Genomic DNA, 26,923 nt, shown 5'->3' on the forward strand with positions numbered 1-26,923 from the left:
CCTCCCTGTCTAGGACACAGCGCACCACTATACCACAGGAAATTATGAACTTGCAGGTTAGGCTGCTACCGCCGTGGGCGTTTTTGTCATGCTATGGGCTCTAAGGATAGAGCTGTGTGCCCTGTCCCCTCCTCTGTTGAATATGCAGGGAGAGCAGGGAGAGTTTTGAGTGTGCCGCCGGGATCGCTGTTACTTATAAAACACGGAAGCTGGTCTTCTGTGTTTTATAAGTGACTGTATTGAGAGGCAATGCAAGGTTGCCAGCGCCGAAAGTTATATCTAAAAAATAAATAAAACATCTTCGAGCTGCTGGCTGGGCGCCCCTGGATGCCGCCGCCACCTCCTCCATTCCTCTTACTGGCAGTCCCCCGCTCCTTGTGACACATGTGCAGCCTCTCACCATGCACCCCCTACTGACCCCGGGCCCTCAGACCACGGCCGAACTGCCCGACCGGTCAGTCCACCCCTGATCACTTTCTAAAGGCATGCAGACATTGCAACTTTCCTCATTAGTACACCGCAAGTGCATCACCCCCCCCATTCAGAATAGAAGAACAACCCGCTTTTTTCGAGCAAACACCAGTAGGACTATAAAGTTTGTTAAAGGATAAGTTCACCTTTGGGAACATGTTACATGTTCCACTGGTTTTATCACAGCTACGTGATAGTTTATTGAGGTTCATTTTTGAGGTTGTATTTGAGATGTACAAAGAGAGATTGCACAAATACTTATACTGTAAGCATAACATTTAATTAAGTAATGACAGATACAGATAGCAAATGTAATAATATTAGAAAATATAACAAGAATACTTAACTAAAGATGCTGTCTTGCCAACGAGTCCCACCCACTTTCATATGTCGTGGCACAGATCGGACCCAGGCGCATGTTCGCCATGGTGGAGACTGAATATTCCAAGTTTATAGGTGTAGTATATAGGACCTGTGTGTAAGGAAATGGTCAATCCCCACAGGAAGCAACGTGGCCTTTTTAAGGACTTGGTTAGTTTGTACTGGCTTTCCTTTGGTATAAGTCAGCTAAGGTAACTAGGCTTTGGAGGCTTTATTATATATGGCGAGACAGCTTTAATAAGGAAATATGAAATTTCCTCATTAACCGTAACCTGTTCTAGCTCCTGCATCCTCTCTCCGATCCCCCTTCTAATTTTGACAGCGAGCCGGGGCTCTTCTCCCTGCAACCGTGGTTACAATTTAAAAAGAACATGGCCGTGCGGGGCTCAGCCAGCGCAACCAGGTCATCAATTTAGAGTTCTGTGAATATATCGACTACAAGTATTATGGCTTGTAATTCTCAATGAACTACCAGGGTGCTGGTGAGCGCTCTAGTAGTTCATTAATTCTTCCTGTCAGGTTTTATTGTCAAAGCATAATTGAACAAGCTGAAGTTAGAAGCTTCAGTTGCACTTGAATCTGTATGCACCAATTAAATTAAATCTTCCCTAGTGTGTTTTGTAAAGGCTCCCACCCTAAATATGCTTGCTTCCTCCTTGCAGCTCCAACCTCTGCTCCTCCCTCTGCTACAGCCAGCACTGAAATCTATGTGTCGCCTGGTGTTGGACATTAAGGGGAGGTGAGGGGATGTCGTTCCTCAGGTCATGTGACCATGCTCAGAGCTAGCAATTGACTGAACACTCACATGAGAGCAAGTCAATTGCTCCTCCATACCTTGGGCAACTGGGCATTGTCAACCGGGGCAGGAGCAATGAGAGAGCATTGCTCAGGTGAGTATAACTGGTTTAGTGGTGGTGGGGAGTTGAAGGCACTTGATCCTCATATTTTCTAGATTTATTATTTGCTTAACCACCTCTCAAAAATGACTTCACAGTCAAATGGAAAAAATGGTCCCACTAGATGTGAGGGCAACCTGAACAAACACAGATTTTGAACATCATATAGCTCTGTATTTGATACCTCGAGAAAACCCTCATTTTATTGATACGTGTTAAATTATGCAGGTCAAGAACGAAAAATGCACATGTAATTCAAACTTGCTTATAGTGTGGTTTTGTGCATACAATTGAACTTTAATATACATCTATCTGTAATATAATTAAGAAACAGTAACATGCATTGACCAGTCTGTACCATCATTGACCTTAACCAGACCAATGTTTTATTTCAGTGATACCAGTGACCCCATTCAAGAAAGAATTAAAATTCTTTAATGCAAATTCTTAAGGGCTATAATCCATAGCCACATATTAACATGCATTTTTTTTACTGGTAGGACTGGTTTATACAGGTTAAAGCTTAACTCTAGGCAGATATCTACTACACAAATGAATGCTGATCTGTGTTCATTAATCCTATTCCATATGGTTTGCAGGTAAAAAAAAAAAAAAAAGTGCTCCCTCTGTGAGAGCAGTGGTCTCTATACTACGGTCTGACATGAGCCTTCCAGAGTCAGAGCTGGAGTATATCAGTGCAATCAGCAGGAGTGTAAGCTTAGTGGTAACGAGGCAAAGGGGGTCAGACCACTGTATACAGGTCGAAGCTCTTACATAGAGAGCATTAGCCTTTAGCTGTGGACTTCAAATAGGATTAAAAAAAATTTTGGCCCGAAGAAAAAAAAAAAAAAGTAAGATATTGAAAACTGCTGCCTAACTTTATAGGACTAAGTACAATTGGGCTCCAAAATATAAGTATATAAAATCTCCAGTAAAACATTTCCATCATTCTAGCACATCAGCAGGCCCTCTAAATTCTAATTATTCAGGAATGCAATACGCATCTGTAGAACAATATGTACATGATGAAGAAATTTAATTTGGGACTGGGAGGAAGCTTGTGTTAATTGTATAAAGAATTATGGAAATTCTCTATACAGAGTTTGAAGATAATTATCATTTTAATGATTTTTATTATCGTTGTTTTTCCCCTCACCTAAATGTTGTTGGAAATGAATTCTCTCAGCAATTTATGACTGAATGAAAACAGACCAATCTAGACTGTTAGTGCAGATTGGGACTGCACTGTTATTTTATACATAACAATTAGAAAATTAAACGTGGTATTTTATTTTTTTCTATTATAATTCACTTATTCATTTACGTTAATAAGAATAATGCTGAAAACGCTGTGCATCATTTACTGTGAGATAATTTACTGTGAGATAATATACCGCTGAGATGGCTGACATATTTTTCAGGGTTTCTTCTGGGTTTGCGGGTTCTAGCGCTTTGAATGGGCGGAGCCACGATGTCACTCCAGCGTGCGGGAGCTGCCGTTCATGACACGGGGCTTGGAAGGAATGGCATCTGTGGCCCTTTCCTTCAGTCCACATGTGCCAGTGATGTCACTGGCTGCATGTATGCTAAATATCTCCTAAACGGTACACGTTTAGAAGATATTTTCTCTACCTATAGGTAGGCCTGATTATAGGCTTACCCATGGGTAAATATAAGTAGAGGACGTTTACTTCCTCTTTTAAAGCTGAAAAAAAAATCTGCATTTATTGCGCCTTCCATGGTGACTCTCATCAACATGCTATTTCATTTTTTAAATAAAATCTTTCTGTTTTCATTAGATGCCTTACTGTAGACTTGGTGACATTATCTCTGGGTCTCTGTGCTTCTCTATGCAATGCAGATAGGGTATGGCTGGTGGCCGTGGCCAGAAGGGTGCTATGCATGTAAACATCAGAGCACTCTCGGTATTCTTCTTAAGAACCCTCAGCCCTGGTGCAAGCATTGGGCTGGCAATTGGGAAGAGTTATGTGAATATCTAAAAGCCCGTACCTGTACATTTCTAGGCGGACTACATTGGCATGCAAACTGCCCTAGGTAACGTAAACGTGATGATGAGCCACCTGTGATTGAAAAAAAAAACTGAAATTCAATGAATGAAAGGGATAGCCCAGGGACAGTACGACCCCTTTCACACAGGGCAGACTTCGTCCTGATCAGCAGGGGAGCTGTTCACAGATCCCTTGCTGATCTGAGCAGAGAGCGGGCAGATGACAGGTCCGTTTCTGCTGAGTTTATGCAGAGTAGACACTGGTTGGGTGTAAACAGACTCCACTGTCCATTTACACCAGACTGCCCTCCATCCGCCTAGATGGAGGGGAACGGATCCCTTTCTGTGTTTTTTATTTTTTTTAGTAGACCAGATCGGACGGAAGATAGGCGGGTGTAAACAGACTCAAGTCCCCGGAACACAAGCTTCATCTCATTTACTAAGCTCTGGAGCAACTTCACTTGCAAAGTGCACAGTCTATTTACTTTTAGTAAATCCACCCCATTGACATTTGTACTACTTCTATTGTTTTGATTGGAATACTGTTGTGGACAGAGTTGTTAGCTGGAAAATAAAAGGATATAAAGGACAACTCTGCATTCTTAAAGTGCTACTAAACCCACAACAGTAAAATCACTCTATATATGCCGTAACGCATGCTTGTTCTACTCACTGTAGAACCTAAGTGGTTAATCCTCCCCATTGTGTAAAAATGCAGTTTGATCCTGTCTTCTCTGATCCTCCCCTTCTTCCACTGTTCCCCAATCCATCTCCTGATAGAACAGAGCCTTTGGAGTCAGTCTGCACATACTCAGTTTGGTGTGTATTGCTAGAGAGTTTTCTTTCTTTGGGGGGTGCATGTGATCAGCACAGGGCCAATCAGCACTGTCCAGACAAAGGGTCAGGGGTCCTGCAGCCTCATAGAACAGCCAGAGTAAAATGAAAACTCCTCCTACGAGCTATAACCAGACGCTGATCAAGTTACAAGACTTCTATAGACTGCTGATAAGAAAAGGTATTTAATATATTACTAAAATAATGTTCTGTGAACTGTTGGAGACCAGATATAGTGAATGTAGGGTCCTGGGTTTAGTGACACTTTAAGTGGGATACATACTATGAGAAGATTGGAAGAATAATTCTGTATGAGGCACGATCATTTGATCTCCGTATAGCATGTACACAACTTTCGACATCCAAATCAGATTCTGCAAATGAAAATTTTCAAAGGGACAAACTCCAAAATTTTTCTTGTATGTGAACAAAACTAAAAATTTGCATTTAATATGTACTGTTTTCGTACCATTTTCTGCGCATCATCAGTAACATTACACAACAACAACAACAACAAAAAAAGCCTTTGTCGTACGAGAGTTTTCGTACAATTCTTATTATCCTCACTTTCGACCTGCTGTGAAACATCAAGGAAAACCAGACGATCGTTCCTCCAATTCTCTTATAGTGTGTATTGGGTTTTACACACCCCGTGTGCTATCCAAGGGCAGAATAATAAAATAACAAACATACATACTCGCCTAGGTGGATACAGCATTGATCCCCTGCTGCCTCTGCACGGAGAACTGAGTGATCAAACACCACTGATCACTCAGTTCTTGGTTTTCAGTGAGCAGAGAGCTGTGGCTGTCAGTCACCGGCTCTCTGCTCTGCCCTTTTAGCATTTACTGGAGTGCCAGGCTGTAGAGGGGATGGTTGCGGCTTACTCTGCACTCTGAGAGGCTTAGCCAGCTGACCCTCGTGGGTGGTCCCGAAGTCAGGATCTCTTCAGAGCCAGGACCAACTGAGTGACATTCAGCCTACAGCAGACTTTAGCAATCTGTGTAACAGGAGTGCGGAAATAAGTGTTCCTGTGACCCAACAGGAGAAGTATCGACAAAAGAGCTTTGGCCCTACTTCTCCTTTTAACCACTTAATGACCATCTGCTATCATTTTACAACGCTAATTTAAAGAGGAATATCGTTTCTATGGCAGCTGCTAGCTACCATAACCCCAGTATCCTCTTCTTCAGTGGGTGGTCCGCTTTCAGATAAAAGTGGTCTCTGCGGCGGATTTGCCGCAAGATCACTTTTTCCGGCGGTGGGAGAGGGCCCCCTCCCGGCACGATTTGGTAGTGGTGGAGGCAAATGGGTTCTTCTTCCTGTTAGGCATGGAGACAAGTGAGAGGAAGATCGCCCCCACACGTCTCCATATTATTGCAGGACGGAAGCGACTTCAAAACGTCACTTCCGCCTATAGCTCTTAAAGGGATTTTTTATTTTATTATTTTACATTTTTTTATTCATTGCATTTTAGTGTAAATATGAGCTCTGAGGTCTTTTTGACCCCCAGATCTCATATTTAAGAGGTCCTGTCATGCTTTTTTTCTATTACAAGAGATGTTTACATTCCTTGTAATAGGAATAAAAGTGACACCGTTTTTTTAATAAACAGTGTAAAAACAAAAGGTAAAATAAATAAGAAAACAAATACTTTTACATCACCGCGATCGCTAGAGCAATAGCAATAATTCTAGCCCTAGACCTCCTCTGTAACTCAAAACATAACCTGTACAATTTTTTAAACATCGCCTATGGAGATTTTTAAGGGTAAAAGTTTGTGACCATTCCACAAGAGGGCACAATTTTGAAGAGTATTGGGTATCAATTTACTCGACATAACATTATCTTTCAAAATGTAAAAAATATAACATTATAAAAATGGCAGTAGCTTTGCAGTGAGTCTTTTAAATTTTTTTTAAACGTTTTTGCAATGGCTTTTTTTAGCGCTTTTTTTTCAATCAAAAATGTTAAGCGCCGGTGAGCGTTTTTTTGAGCGTTTATCAGCGTTTGTCATTTTTTGTGGTTAAAAAAAACGACTCCAGGACGTGATTTTATGGCATTCCGAAAACAGCCCACAGACTCCACTGCTGATAAACATCCAAAAACTTCCATGTGTGCATGGACACACAGGATAACATAGAGAGGAGTTTATGGGCTGTTTAAAAAAAAAAGCCCAAACTCCCCAAAACATCAGTTTATATGAGCTGGAGTGTGCATGGAGCCTAAATAGCAGCTAGACTCAAAATCAGTTTACTGAATCGGATCAGGCAGCGATTGCAATTGGTTGCCTGATCTACAGTGTATCATTACCGCTCACTGACTGGCTGCTAGAGGTTACAGCACACATTATGGCTTACTGATTATTTGCTAGAGGTTACAGCACATGACTTCTTGTTGGTTGCTAGTGATTTCTGTAAATTAATACTGCTCACTGATTGGTTGCTAAAGGTTGCAGGACATCCTTACCACTCAATAATTGGTTGCTAGAGGTTACTGCACATTATTACTGCTCACTGGTTGCTAGAGTTCACTGCATATCCTTACCACTCAATGATTGGTTGCAAGAGGTTGGTGCACATCATGACTGCTCACTGATTGGTTGCTAAAGGTCACAGCACATCATCTCCTCACTGCCTGCACACCATGGACTGGGGAGGTGAGGGGACCCATCAATAGACAGAAAACTAGGAATCCTGGGATCAGTAGCAATGCTGGGGGAGGGGGGGTGTGATCAGTGGCAATGCTGGGGGGTTTATGGGATCAGTGGCAATGGGGGGTATATGGGATTGGTTAGGAGGCTGTACACTGTGGCAAATTCTGAATCATGTAGCTGGAAATCTTTTGCAAGTATTATAAGTAAGTAATGGGGAACTTACAATGACCACCAATGCGAGGGGGGATTTACACTGACCACCATGTAATGGTGAATTTTATGCCGCCCACCAATATAAAGTGGGATTTCTACACTGACACCAATGTAATAAGTGCATTTACACTAAACACCAGTGTAAGGGGGAATATACTATGAGCTCCACGTAAGGGGGAATTTAAACTGCCATTCTTTGTTGAGGAAATTTGTACTGACCACCAATGTAAGGTGACACTTCTATGCCGACCACTAATGTTAGGGGGGATTTACACTGACCACCAGTGTAAAGGCAATTCTGCACTTACCACCAATATAAAGGGAAATGTACACTAATCACCAATGTTATGAAGAACTTACACTGTAATGGAGGATTTTACATCAACAACCAATAAAGGGGGATTTCTAGACTGGCCAACAATTTTAACAGGGGAATTTACACACCCCTCCAATTTTAAAGGGGGCTTCTACATGGACCACCAATGTAAAGGATTTGAAACTGACCTCAAATGCAAGTTTGGATTTTTTTTTTTTTTACAGATTTACCAACATAAAGAGGAGTTTCTACACTGGCCACCAATGTAATTGGGATTTACACTTTCCACCAATGTAATGGGGATTTACACTGACCACCAATGTAATGGGGATTTACACTGACAACCAATGTAATCGGAGAATTCACAATAACCACCAGTGTAAAGAGGGATTTACACTGACCACCAGTGTTAGGGGGGCCTTCACACTGGCCACTAGTGTAAATGAAAGGATTGGTCACCAAACCCCAATGTAATGAGAAGATTTAAACTGACCACCACAATAACTGAGACATTTAGCCTGCGTTCACATTTGTGTGTGTCAGGAACGCATGCAAAATCGCTTTCCTGACACCACAGAAACACGTTGCCCTTTAGAAGATACACAGCGGTGCCATTCCTTGTTAATGACACCCTCCCTCGTCGGCTGAGATGTGCGTATTTACATGCACCAAAATTCAGGGTGCTGTGGCACCATGTTATTTGGACAAAGGGTTCCACCTCCAATTTGCTTACCTTGGCAGAACAGGTAATGTTAGGCCTAATGACTACAGCTGTAGGCAAAACTTTCCAGCATGCCCCCTTTACCTCCCCAGTGAGCAGCATTCAACAGAAATGATGGTGGATATGCACTCAGGGGGACATGATATACATATGATTGATGCCTCTATTTACATATTAATGCACGTTATTTACATGTAAACACAGGGACTGCAGGTGAGTCATCTGTACACGGCAATAGGGCAGAGCTGGGCAGCATTAGCAGAACTTCACACTGAGGTAAAGGGACAAAAACTTAATGGGACAAGGACATTTAAACTGGGATAGTTGGCAAGCATGAGGCAGCTGCTTTGGGCCCCACAACAATGTTGGGGCCCAGGGCAGCTGCCCCTTTGGCCTTGCTGACAGCTCTTCTGCTACATGCCCTTGATTTAGGCATCATTTATGTGGAGATCAGTGACACATAACACTGCCAAGTACCACAGAGAGAGATCGTGGTCTATGGTTGTACTCCTGGTTAACAATAAAAGAGAAGTATGGGAATGTTTTTTTATTTTAGAATCCTACTTAGGTGGATGCTGCATCTGTCCCCCACCGGCTCTAAGTTTGAGAACCAAGCAATCAAACACCCCCGATCGCTCGTTTCTCAGAGCTCCTGAGCAGAGAGCTGGTGACTGTCAGTCAGATGCTCACTTCCCTGCCCCCTCCTCACTCACTGGATTGCTGGGCTGTGGGGGGGGGGGAGGGGGGGCTGGAGTGGCCGGCTCGGCTTCTTAGCGGCTTGCTCAGAGGCTTAGCCAGGTGTCGGTCCAGGCATGTGGACAGGGGGTTATCTGAAGCGGGAGGAGCCACGAGAGCCGCTGGGGGACCCCAGAAGAGCAGATGCAGGGCCACTCTGTGCAAAACTAGCTGCACAGTGGAGGTAAGTATGATATGTTTTGTTATTTTTAAATAAAAAAAGAGAAAACGAACCCTTACAATCACTTTAAGGTTTTTTTTTTCTCTATCAGAGTGAACTGTGATAAATGCATTTGGGAGCACAGCTCTTTAAAAAATGTTTATGTATAGAATACTAGACTAATAACCTTACTCTTTGTAAGGGGATGAGAGGGTTGTCTTTTCAGATACTGCTTCAAGCAAAGGAAGGCTTGCCGACCCTTTTTACCATGATCTGGGTTTCCTCATGCAGTGAGCTGAGACTAATGCTATAAGGATCAGTTCAGAAATGAACACACAACATGCAGTCAGAAGCTCTCGTATTGAGCGGCTTTCTGGGAACTCAGATCAATATCTTCATACATGAGCTTAATCTTTCTTCTGCCAGTTACAATATGAAATGAGCAGTCTGAACAGCCAGAATTCTTTTGTTTTACTTAATCCCAGAAGAGTTCAGCATTATCTTCAATATCTTAGTAATATTATGTAGGGCTGCAACTAACGATTATTTTCATAATCGATTAATTGGCCGATTATTGTTTCGATTAATCGATTGATAACCTTAAAAAAAAAAATTATAATTTTGCTACATTTTTACATATTTTTTGGCCCGATTTCTTGGGCATATTAAAAAAAAACACAAATTTCCGCAAAAACGCATTATTGCATGCTTTTCTGCAGCTTCTCCATTGAAGTATATTGAACCAAAAAAACAAAATAGCACAGTTTTCGTTAAAAAAAAGTCCTCGTCTTTTCCAAATACGCAGCAGCTGAAGAAATCATGGATGTGAACGTGTCCCATAGGTAACCATGTAAATGAACTGTAGTGCGTTTCTGCAAAAAGCACCAAAAAATAAAGAGGTGTGACCCAGGTCTGAGATGTTTAGTAACATAATGCGGTTAAAAAAACTAAAATTAGTGCAAAAAGGGCATATAATCGCTACTGTAAGGGGAGTTTTTTACTATGGGACAGTGAAAGTAATATTTACAGTACCGATTTGCTCTTTTTGTACTATAAAGGGTTAATTTTAGTTTTTTTTTTCTAACCCCATTATGTTAGTGGCCGATTAATCGATTATGAAAATAGTAATCGATTAATTTCATAATCGATTAGTTGTCGATTAATCGATTAGTTGTTTCAGCCCTAATATTATGTACATATAAATATTATGTACATATAAAAATTCAATCTGTAGGCAAAATCAGCAATGTGAAGTGGTAAGATGAGACCACATGAAAGATATGTGCTGCACAACTGAACGCATCTACTGGGGTAATAATAAAACATTTGTCTGCTTTTTATATGAGTAAATGGAAACGATTATATAAATTAACAGAATATTATTTTATTTTTCCTAGGCCAACATTCGTGCTGAAGTCTAACATGGAACATATTGATGTTTTGTTAAAAAGGTAAGGGGAATTTGCATCAATGCTTACTGTTCACACAACTGATAACCTAAAGCAGTACCTGTTAAGAAAAAACAAGAGCACTTCTATACAATAACTATCTTTCACCTGTTAAAGTGGTTGTAAACCCTTACATATACCTAGGGAAGTTACTGGCCTCAGGTGATGCACAAAGATGAAGCAAATCCTCCTACATAAGTTGTACCTGGTTATATGCAGCCTTCTTATCCCTAAATCCATTCAAAGTCCAGAATTTATAAAGCTTGTCTGAGCTGTCAAAAGGGGCTCAGAGGTAAAGTTACACTCTGCAGAGCTTAGTGATGAGAGCTCTGGAAGCTGATTGGGGGGGGGGGGGGGGGGGGAACAGAGCTGAGGCTGTCAATCAGCTGGAGTTCCCTCCCCTGTCACCTTTTTTTTTTGTGTGTCAGGAAAACTTGCCAGTAGTGATTCATGCTGATAGCGGAGGAACAAAGCTGAGGTGAGGACATTGAGACCAGTACGCACTATAGAGGGATATGTTTTTTTTTTTTTTTTTTTATATTTCATGTCTGAGACTCACAACCACATGGAACTTCACCTAAAAGGGTTGTTCCATTTGTCTGCATCCTCCCCCCCCCCCCCTGTCATATTTGGTACTTTTCGGGGGGAGGGTGGGCAGGTACCTGGTTTTGACAGGTAACTGTTTCTATTTCTGGTCAGATTGCCAAGGCGACATTCAGCTCCTTTGCCTTCCCTCCCGCAGCCTTATGGAACACATCACAGGTCCCAGAAGACTGCGCGACCATTCACAAAGTGCAGCGTGACTCGCTCATGTGCAATAGAAAACCGGCTGTGAAGGCTTCACTGCCAGTTTCCCTTACTTTAGATGCCGGTGCCTGCACCTGAAGCTGATTGAATGATCGGCACAGGTGAGGACATTGCTGGATCCCTGCACAAGTAAGTGTGCATATATTAAAAGGAGAGGAGACTGGAGCTCCTCATTAAAGAGGTTCTGTACTGTGGAAAATTTAACCAATCAAGTTAAGCAGATTGTTCGAAATATCCCCTTCATGGCTGGTGATCTGATGTTTGGTAGGGTAATGTTCAAGAAGCAGCAGGAGAATTGGAAAAGTAACAAGCCCACAGAATAGATGAAACGGAGACCAGGAGAGCCTTGCATTGCAGATCTTCAGGTACAGCTTCCTCTCCAGCAAGCTCTACTCACCTATATGATCATCCCGCTACTAATTTTGTAGCCCACCTGTGGTCTGCACTGAATGTAATTTTTATTACCTTTTAGTGGATGTATTTATTCCAGAAGAACTTCTTTTGGGAATGCTGGCAGCTGCTGTTGGCAATGTTGGTAGTCTGAGGAAGGAATTCATGATAGTACATACGTCACAGTATAGTGATGTGGTCCTGTTCTTGGCTTTGCAACAGCATGGGGGCGAGGGTGTTCTTGTTGCCATGCCAATCCTAATCACCGGGAGTGCTTACAAACAGCATTTTTCTTTGCTGACACACACATGCTATTCTTAGTAGTACTGATAACAGATTGCTTTATGATGGCTAGATTATGGTGAGACATACACTTTTTAATATACTGGTACATTTAACATATAAATGAAGCAGGGGCTCATTGGGTACAGTTAAGCTTTAGGCCTCACGCACACTGGACAATTTAAAATGCTTGTTTTACAGATGTTTTTTCTGCCTCTAAACGCCCCTCTATGTTAGCATATGCGTTTACAGGCTTTTAGAGGCAGACAAAAAAAAAAGCATCTCTTGCATTTTTAGCGAAGAAAACGCCAAACCTGCATAAACAGACATTAAAGCTTTACCCTGTAACAACTTGATAAAAAATAATGTTTTTTTTTTTAGCAAGGAACATACATTCCACAATAATAGTTATGTTACCAAAATGAGTGTGCTGTAAATTGCCTCCAGTATTGCTCCTGTTTCTTCTTGCTGGAGGCTTCCATTTTGTTGAAGCCCAGAGCCCCTGAGCAGCAGTAAATAATTGGGCTGTAAGCACATCAGTACAATAACACAAATGGAGAGAAGCTGAGCATGTGAGACAGTGAGGTTGATTTACTAAAGGCAAATTTACTGTGCACTGTAAGTGCAATTGCGCTACATCTGAGGGGAAGCGCAAAAAAATAGGGAAAGCTCTGCTGATTTCTATCATCCAATCGTGTACAAGCAAAAATTTGTTTTTTTTTTTTGTTTTTTTTATTTTGCTTATATGTTCCCCTCAGATCTAATACAATTGCACTTGCAGTACACAGACTATTTGCCTTTAGTAAATCAACCCCAGTGTATTACTGTAATATTTTAAACAGTGTATACACTTATTTGTAATGTTTTAGATACCTTCAAAAGGGATCAGCCTGAAGTGATCTATCAGGACTTTGTTTTCTAACTAAAGTTCCACTTTAACACTTGACATGTTTTATGCCCGTTTGTGAGTTAATGCCTTCTAATGCCAGAACAAATCAATATTCTGGTCCATAGAATGCATTAAAGCGCAACGTCACTTTTGTGGAGGAAAAAAAACATTCCCCTCTAGTTGATCTATGTACATTGCAAGGATTATGCAGTGGAACCTTGAATTACAAGCATAATCCGTTCCAGGAGAATGCTCGTAATCCAAAGCACTCGCCTATCAAAGCGAGCTTTCCCATAGAAGTCAATGGAAACAAAGATAATTCATTCCGCATTGACTAAAATTTCATGCAATACCGCATGTGGCCAGAGGTGGGGGCACCAGAAATACTCGGGGACAATCTTGGTTGAACTCAGAAACCCTCGGAAATGCTTGGAAACACTCGGGAACTGAGTGTTTCTGAGTATTTTCGAAAGGCTCCGAACCGTTCCGAGTGTCACTGACACCCCTGCACCTCTGGCCAAATGCGGTACTGCACACCCCATTGGCTTAAATCCTGCTAGTTTTGCAAGACAACACTCTCAAACCGAGTCAGGATTTTAAAAAGTTGCTCATCTTTCAAAACGCTTGTTAACCACGTTACTCGTAAACCAAGGTTCCACTGTGACAAACTTTGTTGCAGATTCCTACATTTTTGTTGAAGAAATCCATGTGTGTTTGTCTGTGCCTCTGCTCTGAGTGGGTCTAATGGGAGGAGTTTCATAATTAACTGTCAGGTTTGAAGCTACTGGGCACTAATGAGGAAAGCTGCTGGGCCTGCATCCCTTTAGTCGGGTTCCTATTGAAATTATCTCTCAAAAAATGAAATTTTTGTTGCAGGGGATGCCTAAAATCTGACTTGTATCTTAGGCAGACTTCTGGGAAAATTGATGAGCCAATCACACAAGCAGAAAATGATGTTTCTTGAGAGTGGTCAGTACACATTCTGTGTACAGAAAACTCCAGGTAGCCATATTGCAATGCAATTTTTGCATTATGCAATTTTTAATAAAATTCAATTACAAAATGATTAGTGTCGCAATCCTATGCACTGTATTATTATTTCTTTATGTGCTATTTTTTTCCTTGCAAAAGTGTAATAATGCACATGCAAAGTGCAGCTTTAGGCATGTTTTCTAAGGTGCATTTTCCTCCTCTTGAGCAAAGACACCCATGGCAGGGAAAAAAAAAGGTCCAGTGTGCATGAGGCTTTAACCCTTTCACCCCTAGAACTGTGTTTGTCTTTTTTGCACACATTTAAAAAGTAATTTTAGGCCCAAAGTTTGCACAAACCCTCCCAAAAAAATGTCCTAAGTACCCCTGTCTTCAGAGAGACACTAATGAGGCTGCAATGATAGGGGGCACTGATAGGAGGCACTCATGAGCACTACTGATAGGCTGCACTGATGAGGTAGCACCGATAGGTGGGCATGCTGGGATATGTAGTTCCTGAACAGACACAGGGATATGGGAAAGTGGCAAGCAGGACTCACCTCTTTTTCCTGTCTGCAGTGTGCTGGCTATGTGCATGGTTGCAGAGTGGAGAGAAGATCAGGGAGCCGCAGCAGGCATCATCCGATGGGTTCTTCACACAAGGCAGGAGATCCGAGACGCATGGGAGAGGGGGAGGAGCCGGGAGATGGGGAAACATGGTGCAGCCTACTGACCCTGGTCAGTCAGCCCTGGCCGGGGAAACATATTGCGGGCAGCGTGATGTGCTCCATTACATTGACAGGACCCCAGGCAGCTACCACCGGGCTAACACCCCACCCCCGCACATGGGCCAGACCGCTTGCCCTGTTGGTACCACAGTGCCACGCTACAGTATGCTGCCAGGGACTGTATGTGTGCGGGTCTTGGGAGACAAAGCACTGGGCGTACCTCCTGTCCTTGGTATAGGTACCCCCAGGGGTTCGCATACCATGGGTTGAGAAACACTGCTCTAGACCCAATCGTGCTAGTTCCACAAAGGAAAATGCAATTTTGGGACACACATGCAATAAATTACCCAATTTTGTGGTAAATTATAAAAGACATTGCACTAAGTAAATGAATACCCAATCTGTCAAACTTTAAATTTTGTGTGCGCCCTTGAAATGGCGACAAACTTCAGTACCCTATATTTTCCATAGGCAACGCTTAAAAAGGCTCCTATTGGTCATTAGTTATGGAGGAGGTCTGGTGCGAGAAATATTACTCTCCGGTGTGTGGGGCGATATGTAACGTGCACCCCCATGTTATCATCTTTTGGCGACAGGTTCACTTTTATAAGTCCTTGGATGTCTCCCCTGTGCTCCACTGAATCTAATGCAGTACAGATGGCACTGCAATTGACATGCTGGCCGGGAACACTGACAAGGGGACTCAGAAGTGACTCTTTATACATGTCCACTCATTTCTCTCCCCCCTACCCAGCGGCGCCCGCAGATGGTGAGGCAAAGCCCAAGATACATGGTGGGGGGAGGGGTGTGCAAGTAATGCTTTCATCTGACAGTCTGGAGTTTGCTTGTCAAATTTTACACACAATCTCGGTAGTTGTAGCCACTGGGATTGCGTGTAAAACCACCCCCCCCCCCCCCGCGCTCTCAGGTTCGTATGACGTATGGGCCTGGCAGCAAAAGAGTTACATTTTCTATTTAAAGTCATTGGGGGAGAATTAAAATCCTTGTCCATTTTTTTTTTTCCCCCCATCTGTCTCATTGGGGAGCTTTATTGTCACTTCCTGCTTTGTAGAAAGTAAGATTATATCTTTTCAATGTGGGGGAAATGCCCTCTTAGCCCTTATACACACGGTTGGACATTCCGACAACAAAAACCGTCAGATTTTGTCCGAGACTGGTGTTGCATACACATGGTCAGACAAAGTTGGCGGAAAATCCGATCGTTCGTAACGTGATGGCGTTATTTAGTTACGGCGGGACTACGTTCAGGCTAGTAGCCAATAGCTTTGGTCTAGGAATTTGATCTGAGCATGCGTGCCACTTTGACCGATCGGAATTCTCTACAAATGATCGGACAAAGTCCGATCGGATCATGTTGTCGAGATGTTGTTGTCATGTTGTTTCTTTATATTTGTTTCTGTTTATCTAATTTCAATAATGCATTTATTGGTGTATCTATTTTTTTCTTTTTTTTTTTTTATACCTGAAATGGATATTTTGATGATAGGCAACTCCTATCCTCATATTGATTAGTGGTTCCAAATTAATAACTACTGCAGTAGGGAACAGACACAAAAGATACGCTCAGCATCTTTCCAAATAACTGTTCTCCTTTATTATGACGCATTTGAAGGCTTTTATACACATGATTACGTAGGTATCACATTAATATTACAATTGTACGTTTATGGTAACAAGGGGCGTTACATAGGCAGGCTTATTCTAATCAGAACTCGAAAGAATGCAAAACATGTACTGAAAACATTATTAGTGTCGTGTGCACAGTGAGGGCAGTGTGCAATACATATAAAATAGAATACAATTATATACAGAACCTACAAATTTCCATTACAGTCTCCTCTCTTTTGATCAATATTTTGATCACTAACCATACCTGCTATCACCTTTAACCTGGAACCTCCACACGCTTAGGTGGAGGTAGTCCTGGCCAAAGAGGCAAAAACTCCATTGTGGAGAAAATAATAGCTGAGCAGCTTTTTTCATTACAAAATGACATTTCACTGTGAAAAACAAATGATTGATAAGACATATTTACAAAGTACTGGCTGTACACTCCTGTGGCCAGAATGGCCTTCTAGCTTAATTGCTGGTATGCTGACTTATCAGCACATGTAAACACAGACAATTCTACATACAATGGAAGAGGTACAAAAGACAAATATGACTTCAACATGGCTAAACTACTTTTCAAATATATGTATCCCTTACAATTAAAGTCATTGAATCAAAAAATACCCTAGACTGTGATCGCAAGAGGGAAACAAATCAAACACAGAGATTTCTTTCATTTAGTCATAGTACAGTGTCTGGTGTGGATCCAGGTGACTTTTCCTTCAAGTTTTGCAAAACTGTACATAAAATAGATGCTGTATTGAGTCTCCAAACATTTCCTTATATATAAATGTCTCTTAACAATCCACAAGTCAACTGGCTTTAGTTTTAGATCCTTCCAAACTTTTAGGATCTGGAATTGGGGAGAAAACACATAAATGAGTTTGTCAAAAACCTTAAAAAATCAGCCACATTCTCTGTGAGATCCGAATGGAGGACTTCAGCTGCTGAGACAAAATATAAGCAAGTGAGTAACACACTCCCAAACCAAATCCCATAGGGAGAGAGTCCAACATCCCCTTACGGGCTTGATAAAATATAATAAAACATTCAGGCAAAAGTTTTCTAGTTTCTTACTCTACTTTGTCCGCTACATTGTAGACAGTAGAGGGTGTAAAAATAAAACCTGAAAACTTCTAGTAAGGACTCTCCTATAAAAATGATTTCCTCTGTTACTCTCTGTAGATTCTGCACTCTGTACTTACAAACTACTTCTGATAACACTTTTTTTACTGTGGCTGTTGCAGTAGCATTTGCCACTGGACATCCAGAAAACATGTCCATACAAACAAAATACATACTCGTAACATCCTGACTTGGGCATTTGGATATATCTTTTTGTTATCTTTGGAAGGGATGTTCAGCTTTTGGTAACACCTTTGGTAACAGGTAAAACAAGAAGTGGTATGTTATAAAAACAACTGTGGAGAACCCTGGCTCTATCCCATGCTCATTTACTAAGGCAGCCATAACTACTTGTGACTGATGACACGGTCCATGTGTCAAGCTGAAGGGAAAAGAGTGTCTGGCAAACATAAATGATCACCTTTTCCAAAGTCCTGTTTTGTAAGAAGTTGCCCTCTGTGGACCACTTGTGCTTCTCGTTCTGGGGTCCTTAAAGTTGAATTATTAATCCCAGCTATACTGGGCCAGAACTAGTTGTGGAATCTGTGAGTTGCACAGACCCAGCAAGTGTCCGGGGCTGTAAATGCAGCATCCTTAGAGTCGCCTGGTCTGCTTCCATATGTGAGTTTTACTGTTAGTATGGCTACCTCAGCAAGAACCTGGAAGGCTGAAAACAGCCAATCAAATTAACTTGGCATGCTTGATTGGTTTACCTGCCGAAGTAAAAACAAACTTCTGGCCCTTCAAATGGAACCAAAAGCTCTCTATATCTTGACTATCTATATAAATATATACTCTTTTTATAGCTCACAGGCTTTTCTAAAACATGGAGCTCTGCTTCTTGAGCTGGGGAAAAAGGATCCAATGACTCTGAATACAGAGTATGCTTCTGGGTGATAAACTTCATCCTCGGTATAAAACCAGGAATAACACTACAAAAAAGTAAATACTCGGGTCTCCAGGGAGTGTGTCCTGCACTGTGCTCACAGCAGCTGATTCCTACATCATCAATTTAACACATGTGTTTTTTCTTTGTCTCCAGCCTCCTCCAATAGAAGCAATAAGGTGGTTGGATTCAAATGTACGCATTTTTCATTGTTAGATTTGTACATAAACACACAAAACAAATTCATATTTTGAACCTTTCATTAGACAAACACTTAGCTATATATTTGCTGTGCAGAATGTCGGACTATTAAAAATTAAATATTCAACCAAAATAATATCTGTAACTTTGTCTAATAGCAACTTTGCATAAAGCTACAGCTCTGATATATCGTGGTGAACCCTTCATTACTGGGTCCAGCTTGCATAAATATAACAATAGCTTTTTCCTATCATGCTGTTTGTGTAAGAACTGTTTCATGTTTCAAAAAGACAACTTTTTCCTGGCAATATTATAATAAATGATAAGAATACCCTGCAGTGCTGCAGAGATGTCCATAAATCCAAAATATTCTTCTACTTATACCCACTGCACTTACAAGGAAAAGGGGCACATCATTTCACAATCCACACATTCTGCTTTGGATTTCAAAAATAAAAATACATAAAAACAAAAGGACCAACAATATGTATGACGGACCAGAAAGCACTTGGCCATCAAAAACTATAAACCAACTGGCTGCAGGCTGCAGCTATCCTAACAGGGTGTGTGGACTTGATGTGATGGGTCTGTTATATTTACATGTTATTATTACTCTCACATCATGGACCGCACATTAAGTTATTATCAGACTTTAAGATTTCATTTTTGTAGAAAAACTTCCTATGTATCCCATCCATCTTGGCTTTGTTAAACATTATTGCAGCTGTATTCAAATTAACAACCTCATCTTAATTTTTTCTCTTTCCACTCAATAAATATAAAATTACAAAATTGTTATCTTAATCTGAACTAATTCCATTTTTACCAATTTCCCCATTAACCTTGATTTCATTTCCAACCAAAGGTTGTCTAAACCAGTTTCAATATATCTATATTTATTAATAAAATTGTTAAACTCATATTAGAAATTAATACTCATATGATAATTTCAATATCACACACTAATATATATGCACAGATAAATGTCCTTAAAGGGGGACATATTACTTAATTTTACTCAATTTCTCTCTCTTTTTTTTTTTTTAATGCACTGTTTCCACTATCAAAGGATATTAAATTTGTGTAAGACACGGTTAATTTGTAACCTTCATTTTACCATGTTTGGAAAACAGATTCAAAAATAATTGTGATCACATTGTTTATCATTAGATTCGTTAACCCGGCACATTTTGTTATAAATGTTTTGTCTAAAAAACTGAAATTGGCATGGTGTCCTCCCAGCTTATCACCAACTCTCATCCCAGCTACATTCTTTGAGGAGAGCACAAAGGGGGGGGTCACATCTGCGTACATGACACAAGCGAGCGAACTAAAGGTTCCAGCATTCACAAACATACTCAAATATATCTCTAAAATTGCTTACATTATTCCCATTTGTACACAACACATGCATATCATTCTCTCACTTTCTTTTAACGCTTTTTTAATACTTCCTTGCTTAAACTTCTGCTTTCTTTATTTTGTTCTGATATCCTTTGCATCCAATGTATTTTAATTCCATACTTCACATACTGTACCTTCTATGATCAGACGGGTAGCTATAGTGCTCATCCCATCTTCCCTCTCTGACAACATATAAAGCATTCTGTTTTAACTCTCATTACTGTTTCTTGACTTTACTAGTTGTAGTGCCTGACCCCAAATTCATCCCACAACTTAACATCAAAAAGTCCCTTTCTGTCTAGTGTTAATGTCACTCTTGATCCATCCTGCTCACATAAATAGCTGTTTCTCTAACTGTATACTCTGCATGATTCTTTGTCCCTGTGGACTTTGGTGGTAACCCAGTTACCCTTTGTGGATCCCTGTCCACTTTAACCATTAATCTAGGGGCTCAGTATAGGCGGAACCACATCTTCGGTTCATATATAGCGCTCCTCTTGCGCTGGGCATTTTTGAGGGTCTCTTACCCTTCATTCCCTTACTTAATTTAATGCCCATAATGACTGGCCAGTCTTCTCTACGTGTGCCTATACCCTTTTGCCTCTAAACTACTTCATCTAGCAGATGTACTACATTATACTCTGTGAACAGCACTATTCTTCCCTTTCTCTATAACACTCTGATGGACAGTAGACAGTGACAACATAACATATAACCACTAATCAATATAGTTCGATTAAGGGGAGTAAAATAGGTACCCTTTGTCCCGAAAATGCCTTACCGATCAAGGAAGTCTGATAACTCAAATGTAAGCAAAAGGCTTACCTCAGCCGGCTGATTATCAGAAATTCCCGGATCGTCTCAAGCTCCTCGTTTCGGATACTCAGGGTCACCTGATAACCCCTGCTGGGCTGGCTTCGCCACCTGAAATGGATATTTTGATGATAGGCAACTCCTATCCTCATATTGATTAGTGGTTCCAAATTAATAACTACTGCAGTAGGGAACAGACACAAAAGATACGCTCAGCATCTTTCCAAATAACTGTTCTCCTTTATTATGACGCATTTGAAGGCTTTTATACACATGATTACGTAGGTATCACATTAATATTACAATTGTACGTTTATGGTAACAAGGGGCGTTACATAGGCAGGCTTATTCTAATCAGAACTCGAAAGAATGCAAAACATGTACTGAAAACATTATTAGTGTCGTGTGCACAGTGAGGGCAGTGTGCAATACATATAAAATAGAATACAATTATATACAGAACCTACAAATTTCCATTACATACCCTTCCTTACAGAGGAAATTTTATTGTAATGAGTATAGTGCACATTGTAGTGAGCATCATTATTCACACACATTACGAATGAAAAGCAAGGTGTAATCACAGGTGATGAAAGTCATATAATCAATCCACATGGCATAAATATAGGGTGCAGTCTGAGCACTATGGTATGATATCAGTCTATGTATACAAAGCTTGCTGAATAAATGAGACAAATTCACACCACTCTGAAAAAAAATTTGCAGTATTCTGTGTTCTATATCAACAGACGAAACACAAGCTCTGGACTGCCGCACTCTTCATAAAACCACTTTCTTTTATTGGAAAATAACATCACAGCTCAACAAACACAGCAAACAAGGAAAAATTGCTGACGTTTCGCACTAGCTGTAGTGCTCATTACAGCTAGTGTGAAACGTCAGAAATTTTTCCTTGTTCGATGTGTTTGTTGAGCTGTGATGTGATTTTCCAATAAAAAGTGGGTTTCTGAAGAGTGCGGCAGTCCAGAGTTTGTTTTTCATTGCTAGTGGTACTAGCCAGCACCTGTGGCTTCCCAGCCGAAGAGAACAGTTTACAGCCTGCATGTGTGCTCCTGGAGCGGTGAGATCCCTTCTCCTTCATATTACAATTCTGTGTTATATAGCTATCTCATATGATCATGAGCGCCATCTAGTGGCCAAAATTACTTTTATCCTGATTGAGTAATTTGAAAAACAAATGCTGCATCATGCCCACTAGATGGCACTTACAACCCTACAAGAGAAATATGTAACACAGAATATGGCAAATTTCATTGGAGTTGTGTCACATGTGCTTTTTATACATAGACCCCTGTGTTTGAGCAGGTAAAGAAATTAATATTTCTGCCATACTAAGAAAGGGTATAAACAGAAAATTAAATATATTTAACTAATGTACAGGTTGACCCTTATGTTATCAACAAGCACTTTCTATTTATGGTCCTGCTACTGATAAATAAAAGGGCAAGAAGCACTCCAATGCAAAAAAAAAAAAATCTAAGGACCCCCTTGATACTAAACTAAAAAGTTATAGGAAGTGGGAGGGGGAGCCTGTACCTAGGTCTTAGCGGTCCTCGTTTTATCTATGTAAAGAGTCTCAATCAAGACAACCTTAATGTAACGATCTAAGTTAATGTCTTTCAGTAATGCCCAGTATGCAGACTTTTGGGTCCGGTCCCACTGGAGAGCACATTTGATTGTGAAGAAACTCTAGTCCAATATCTTTGGATTTTTGGGCATGCTCAAATTAGAAGAAAGTCTGTGGCAGTTGATGACATTTAGTTATATTGTGGCCTGTACTTGGACAAGTGAGTTAGGGTCAAATAGGTTGTATGCAATATTACAATTGAGTAGCCTTATCGGAGGTCTTCAGACCACCAGTTGGTATGTATTTTAGTATATCTCTGACTGTTCCATTTCAGTATCCAAGATTTTCTGTAAGTGCCAAATAAAACGCCAATATCATTTTCATGAACTGACTCATTCTGTAAATTCTATAAATGGCTGAGGTCAAATTGCATTCAGGATATTGTATAATATATTTCATTTCCAGCATGCTTTTAGTGCAACTCTGATAATATACATGCTAGAGCGTAGCATTTAAATGGATGCTGGTCAGATTTAGTTTAATGATTTCTATTAATGCAGACCATTCCACTTGCCACTTGGATTCGGCAGCTGCAATGCTATATACATAATGAAACTGTGTATGAATATACACAATGGTAGTGATACCCACGAAGGAGTTGCTTTGTTTGTTCAGTCCGTTACTTTGCCTCTCAACCCTAATAACAGCCTCAGCCTCCCTCTGGCACACCTGGCAATAGTGTAAGTGTAATGACCAATGAGAAATGCGCATACATAATGATAAAACACAGAAAGTGTCTTTTACTGAAATATTTCCGTGGAAGAATAACAGACAGTAAAAATATATATTCAAGTAATCAACTAGGGATCAATAACTGAGATTTAAGAGCAATATAACTCTCAATCTTATATTCGAGCTGCTTTCTATTCCAAACCTGAGAATGTCCCCAAGAGCAGAGGCACACTTAAATGGGAAATAAAGCACAATATGACACTTTTTAAATCCGATTGGTTACCTTCTTCTCAGGTTGGCTCTATGAGTCCAGGCAAGAGGAGAGCAGAGGAATAACTCCCTTTGCATAAGGCCTCTCTCTTCTGTCCCCTGACACCACAGGCCCAACATGCAATGGCTTTAAACTGTCCTGCACACACCCAATGCATGTATAGAGCCCTGAATATGTGTGTGCTGGTCCATATGGCACTAGTAACTTTAGTCCTTTTGAAAAAAAGATATGATTTGGTGTCTTCAGCCAGCCACTTTCGTTGGTGCACTTAAACTCCTGGATAGCAGGGCTGAACAACAGAACTGTCCCAGATTATCAAGTGAAACAGGCAGGATCTTTCTCAGCAAGGTGAGAGGACAACTATGTCTGTATACAGTGTCCCAGAAATGGATAGGCTTATCCTTTATCCCTGTGGCACTACAAGTGTCAGCAAGATGACTACCAGCAATAATGTCTGTATACAGTGTTCAAATAACTCCTTCTGTGGTGCAGTGTCTCTGTTTACTGCAAGTGGGCAAAAAGCTCCCTCACCCAATCCTGCAATCAAGGCCCAAATGAACACTCTGGAGCAGGGATGAGCTCAGGTGTGCTCAATCACAAGTCAGAATACACCGAGCTATCCCAACAGGGAGCTGTCAAAGCAAACAGCCAGTCAGAGATGAGAGAGGCATTTCCCGCCTTGCAGGTGCACGTCTGCGTATACATGTCTCATGTGTATCGTAGTTTTCTACACTGCCTATAATAGGCTGTCCGCTTTGACAGCTTCCTGACAGGATAGCTCAGGTGGGTTAGGATTCATGCTGAACACTCATAAGCTCATCCCAAGCCTAGTACACGCGATCAGAAAATCATAAATACCACTTTTGGCGTAAATGTAAGATAATCTGATCATTATTACGCCACTTTCAACAGCTGATCACAGCAGTTCATCTGAAATTATCTTAAGGCACAAACACAAATTTTTTTCTCGTATAGTACCAGATCGTATGATTTTCATTTAATCAGTACAATATTTGTTTGAAAATACAATACATTACATCACTTCCGAAATTGTATTCTGTCGCATGAGAATTTTCATAAGTTGAGTAACCTCCATTCGCAAAAAAAAAAAATGGACAATCATCCATCTGGTATTCCCATCATTTGTACAAGGCTTAAGCTGTTAAACCAGCTGTTTCTGTGAAAAGCTGTTTTTTATTTTATTTTTATTTTTTTGTACTTTTTACAAATTTTTTTCAGTCATTATTCCTTGCTACACTGCTGATTGAGCTTGTCTATACATAGCAGGTATCCATTTTAGCCAGTTCTAACGCCCCATACACACTATCAGATTATCTGCTGAGTTTTTCCTTCAGATTTACCAAAACCATATAATATGAGGACAAACCTTAGGAGTTTCAATGTCCAGACCTCCCTGGTCATGGTAACTGGGCTACCCATTAGGCGTTTTCCAGGCCCTGTTCTGGTTACAAATTACGTAGATCGATTTCCAGATCCAGGCCCGCTGACATTGCTTCAGCACTTGTCTGGTCTCTGTGTACAGTGGGATCCAGTCATACCCACACTGACGCCCCCCCCCCAGGGTTGCCACCTCATCCCTTTAAAACCAAACACATTAATTGCACAGTTTCTGTGGCTGATTAAGGTGATAATTAAACTCACTTGGTGCCTTATTTGCATGAAATTAGCCTCAGAACCTGTGTAATTCATATGTGTTTGGGTTTAAAGGGCAGGCAACTCTACCCCCCCCCCCCCCCAATAGCTTTTCCCTGCAGGCCAGTTCTTCCCAACTGGTAGCGTCTAGACATGGAGGAGAGGTCCATGTACCAAGGTGCATCTCAGACGCTGCGTTGCAAATGAAAGATGACGGGGGAGGGCTCCATGTTTTCCTGGGCTGTCTGCAGCGGAAAAAAAAACTAGCTTCTTAATACAAATATCTTCTAACAGGAATAGAGAATAAAGTAAGAAGTTAGGTTTATTTTCCTTGATTCTCTAACTTTTCACTGTTTTGAATTCCCTCAGATGAATATTTTTCACTGTCCTGGTAAGACACCTGTTCCTTGTTCTAGGATCTTGATGCTTCACTGGATCTCTGGAGTCAGGAGCATCCTTAGCCCTATAACTTTTGAGGTTAAGGAAAAGCAGGATTGCATTTTTAGCAGGATCCCTTTAAGGCCCTGGTGCCCAACCTGTGGTCCACAGGCACTTTCTGTGCGGCCCTCAGGGACTCTGTGGACACAAATCTGTATTTCCCTACTGCCCTCTTATAGCAGTGATTTTCTTTTTTTTCTCTTTTATTTATTGTTATATTTTTTTTATCAGTAGTTTATAGCAGTGATTTCTAGCCTTCTCATGTATCATTTGTCCAGTCTGACTGTTTCCTGAGCCATCCCCCCAATCTTCAACAGCTCCAATAGCATGTTCAGTCTCTGACCATCTCCCGTACCATGTCTGCTGTCTCTGACCATCTCTTGCATCATATCTGCTGTCTCTGACCATCTCCCGTACCGTGTCTGCTGTCTCTGACCATCTCTTGCATCATATCTGCTGTCTCTGACCATCTCCCGTACCGTGTCTGCTGTCTCTGACCATCTCCGGTACCGTGTCTGCTGTCTCTGACCATCTCCCGTACCGTGTCTGCTGTCTCTGACCATGTCCCGTACCGTGTCTGCTGTCTCTGACCATGTCCCGTACCGTGTCTGCTGTCTCTGACCATGTCCCGTACCGTGTCTGCTGTCTCTGACCATGTCCCGTACCGTGTCTGCTGTCTCTGACCATGTCCCGTACCGTGTCTGCTGTCTCTGACCATGTCCCGTACCGTGTCTGCTGTCTCTGACCATGTCCCGTACCGTGTCTGCTGTCTCTGACCATGTCCCGTACCGTGTCTGCTGTCTCTGACCATGTCCCGTACCGTGTCTGCTGTCTCTGACCATGTCCCGTACCGTGTCTGCTGTCTCTGACCATGTCCCGTACCGTGTCTGCTGTCTCTGACCATGTCCCGTACCGTGTCTGCTGTCTCTGACCATGTCCCGTACCGTGTCTGCTGTCTCTGACCATCTCCCGTACCGTGTCTGCTGTCTCTGACCATCTCCCGTACCGTGTCTGCTGTCTCTGACCATCTCCCGTACCGTGTCTGCTGTCTCTGACCATCTCCCGTACCGTGTCTGCTGTCTCTGACCATCTCCCGTACCGTGTCTGCTGTCTCTGACCATCTCCCGTACCGTGTCTGCTGTCTCTGACCATCTCCCGTACCGTGTCTGCTGTCTCTGACCATCTCCCGTACCGTGTCTGCTGTCTCTGACCATCTCCCGTACCGTGTCTGCTGTCTCTGACCATGTCCCGTACCGTGTCTGCTGTCTCTGACCAT

General features: G+C 41.5%; 1 protein-coding gene across 1 annotated transcript in view; it reads left to right on the top strand.

The window, feature by feature from the left end:
• Positions 1–26,923, top strand: part of GLMN (glomulin, FKBP associated protein) — a 91,157-nt gene that overhangs the window by 38,491 nt on the left and 25,743 nt on the right. Inside the window, exon 9 of the mRNA XM_077452920.1 lies at positions 10,789–10,842. Within this exon, the coding sequence (XP_077309046.1) occupies positions 10,789–10,842 (54 nt within the window). The remainder of the gene's footprint in view (positions 1–10,788; positions 10,843–26,923) is intronic.

This window comes from Lithobates pipiens, unplaced genomic scaffold (genome assembly GCF_037356315.1).
Source record: "Lithobates pipiens isolate NorthernLeopardFrog02 unplaced genomic scaffold, aLitPip1_a1.2 Scaffold_23, whole genome shotgun sequence".
Classification (NCBI taxonomy): Eukaryota; Metazoa; Chordata; class Amphibia; order Anura; family Ranidae; genus Lithobates; species Lithobates pipiens.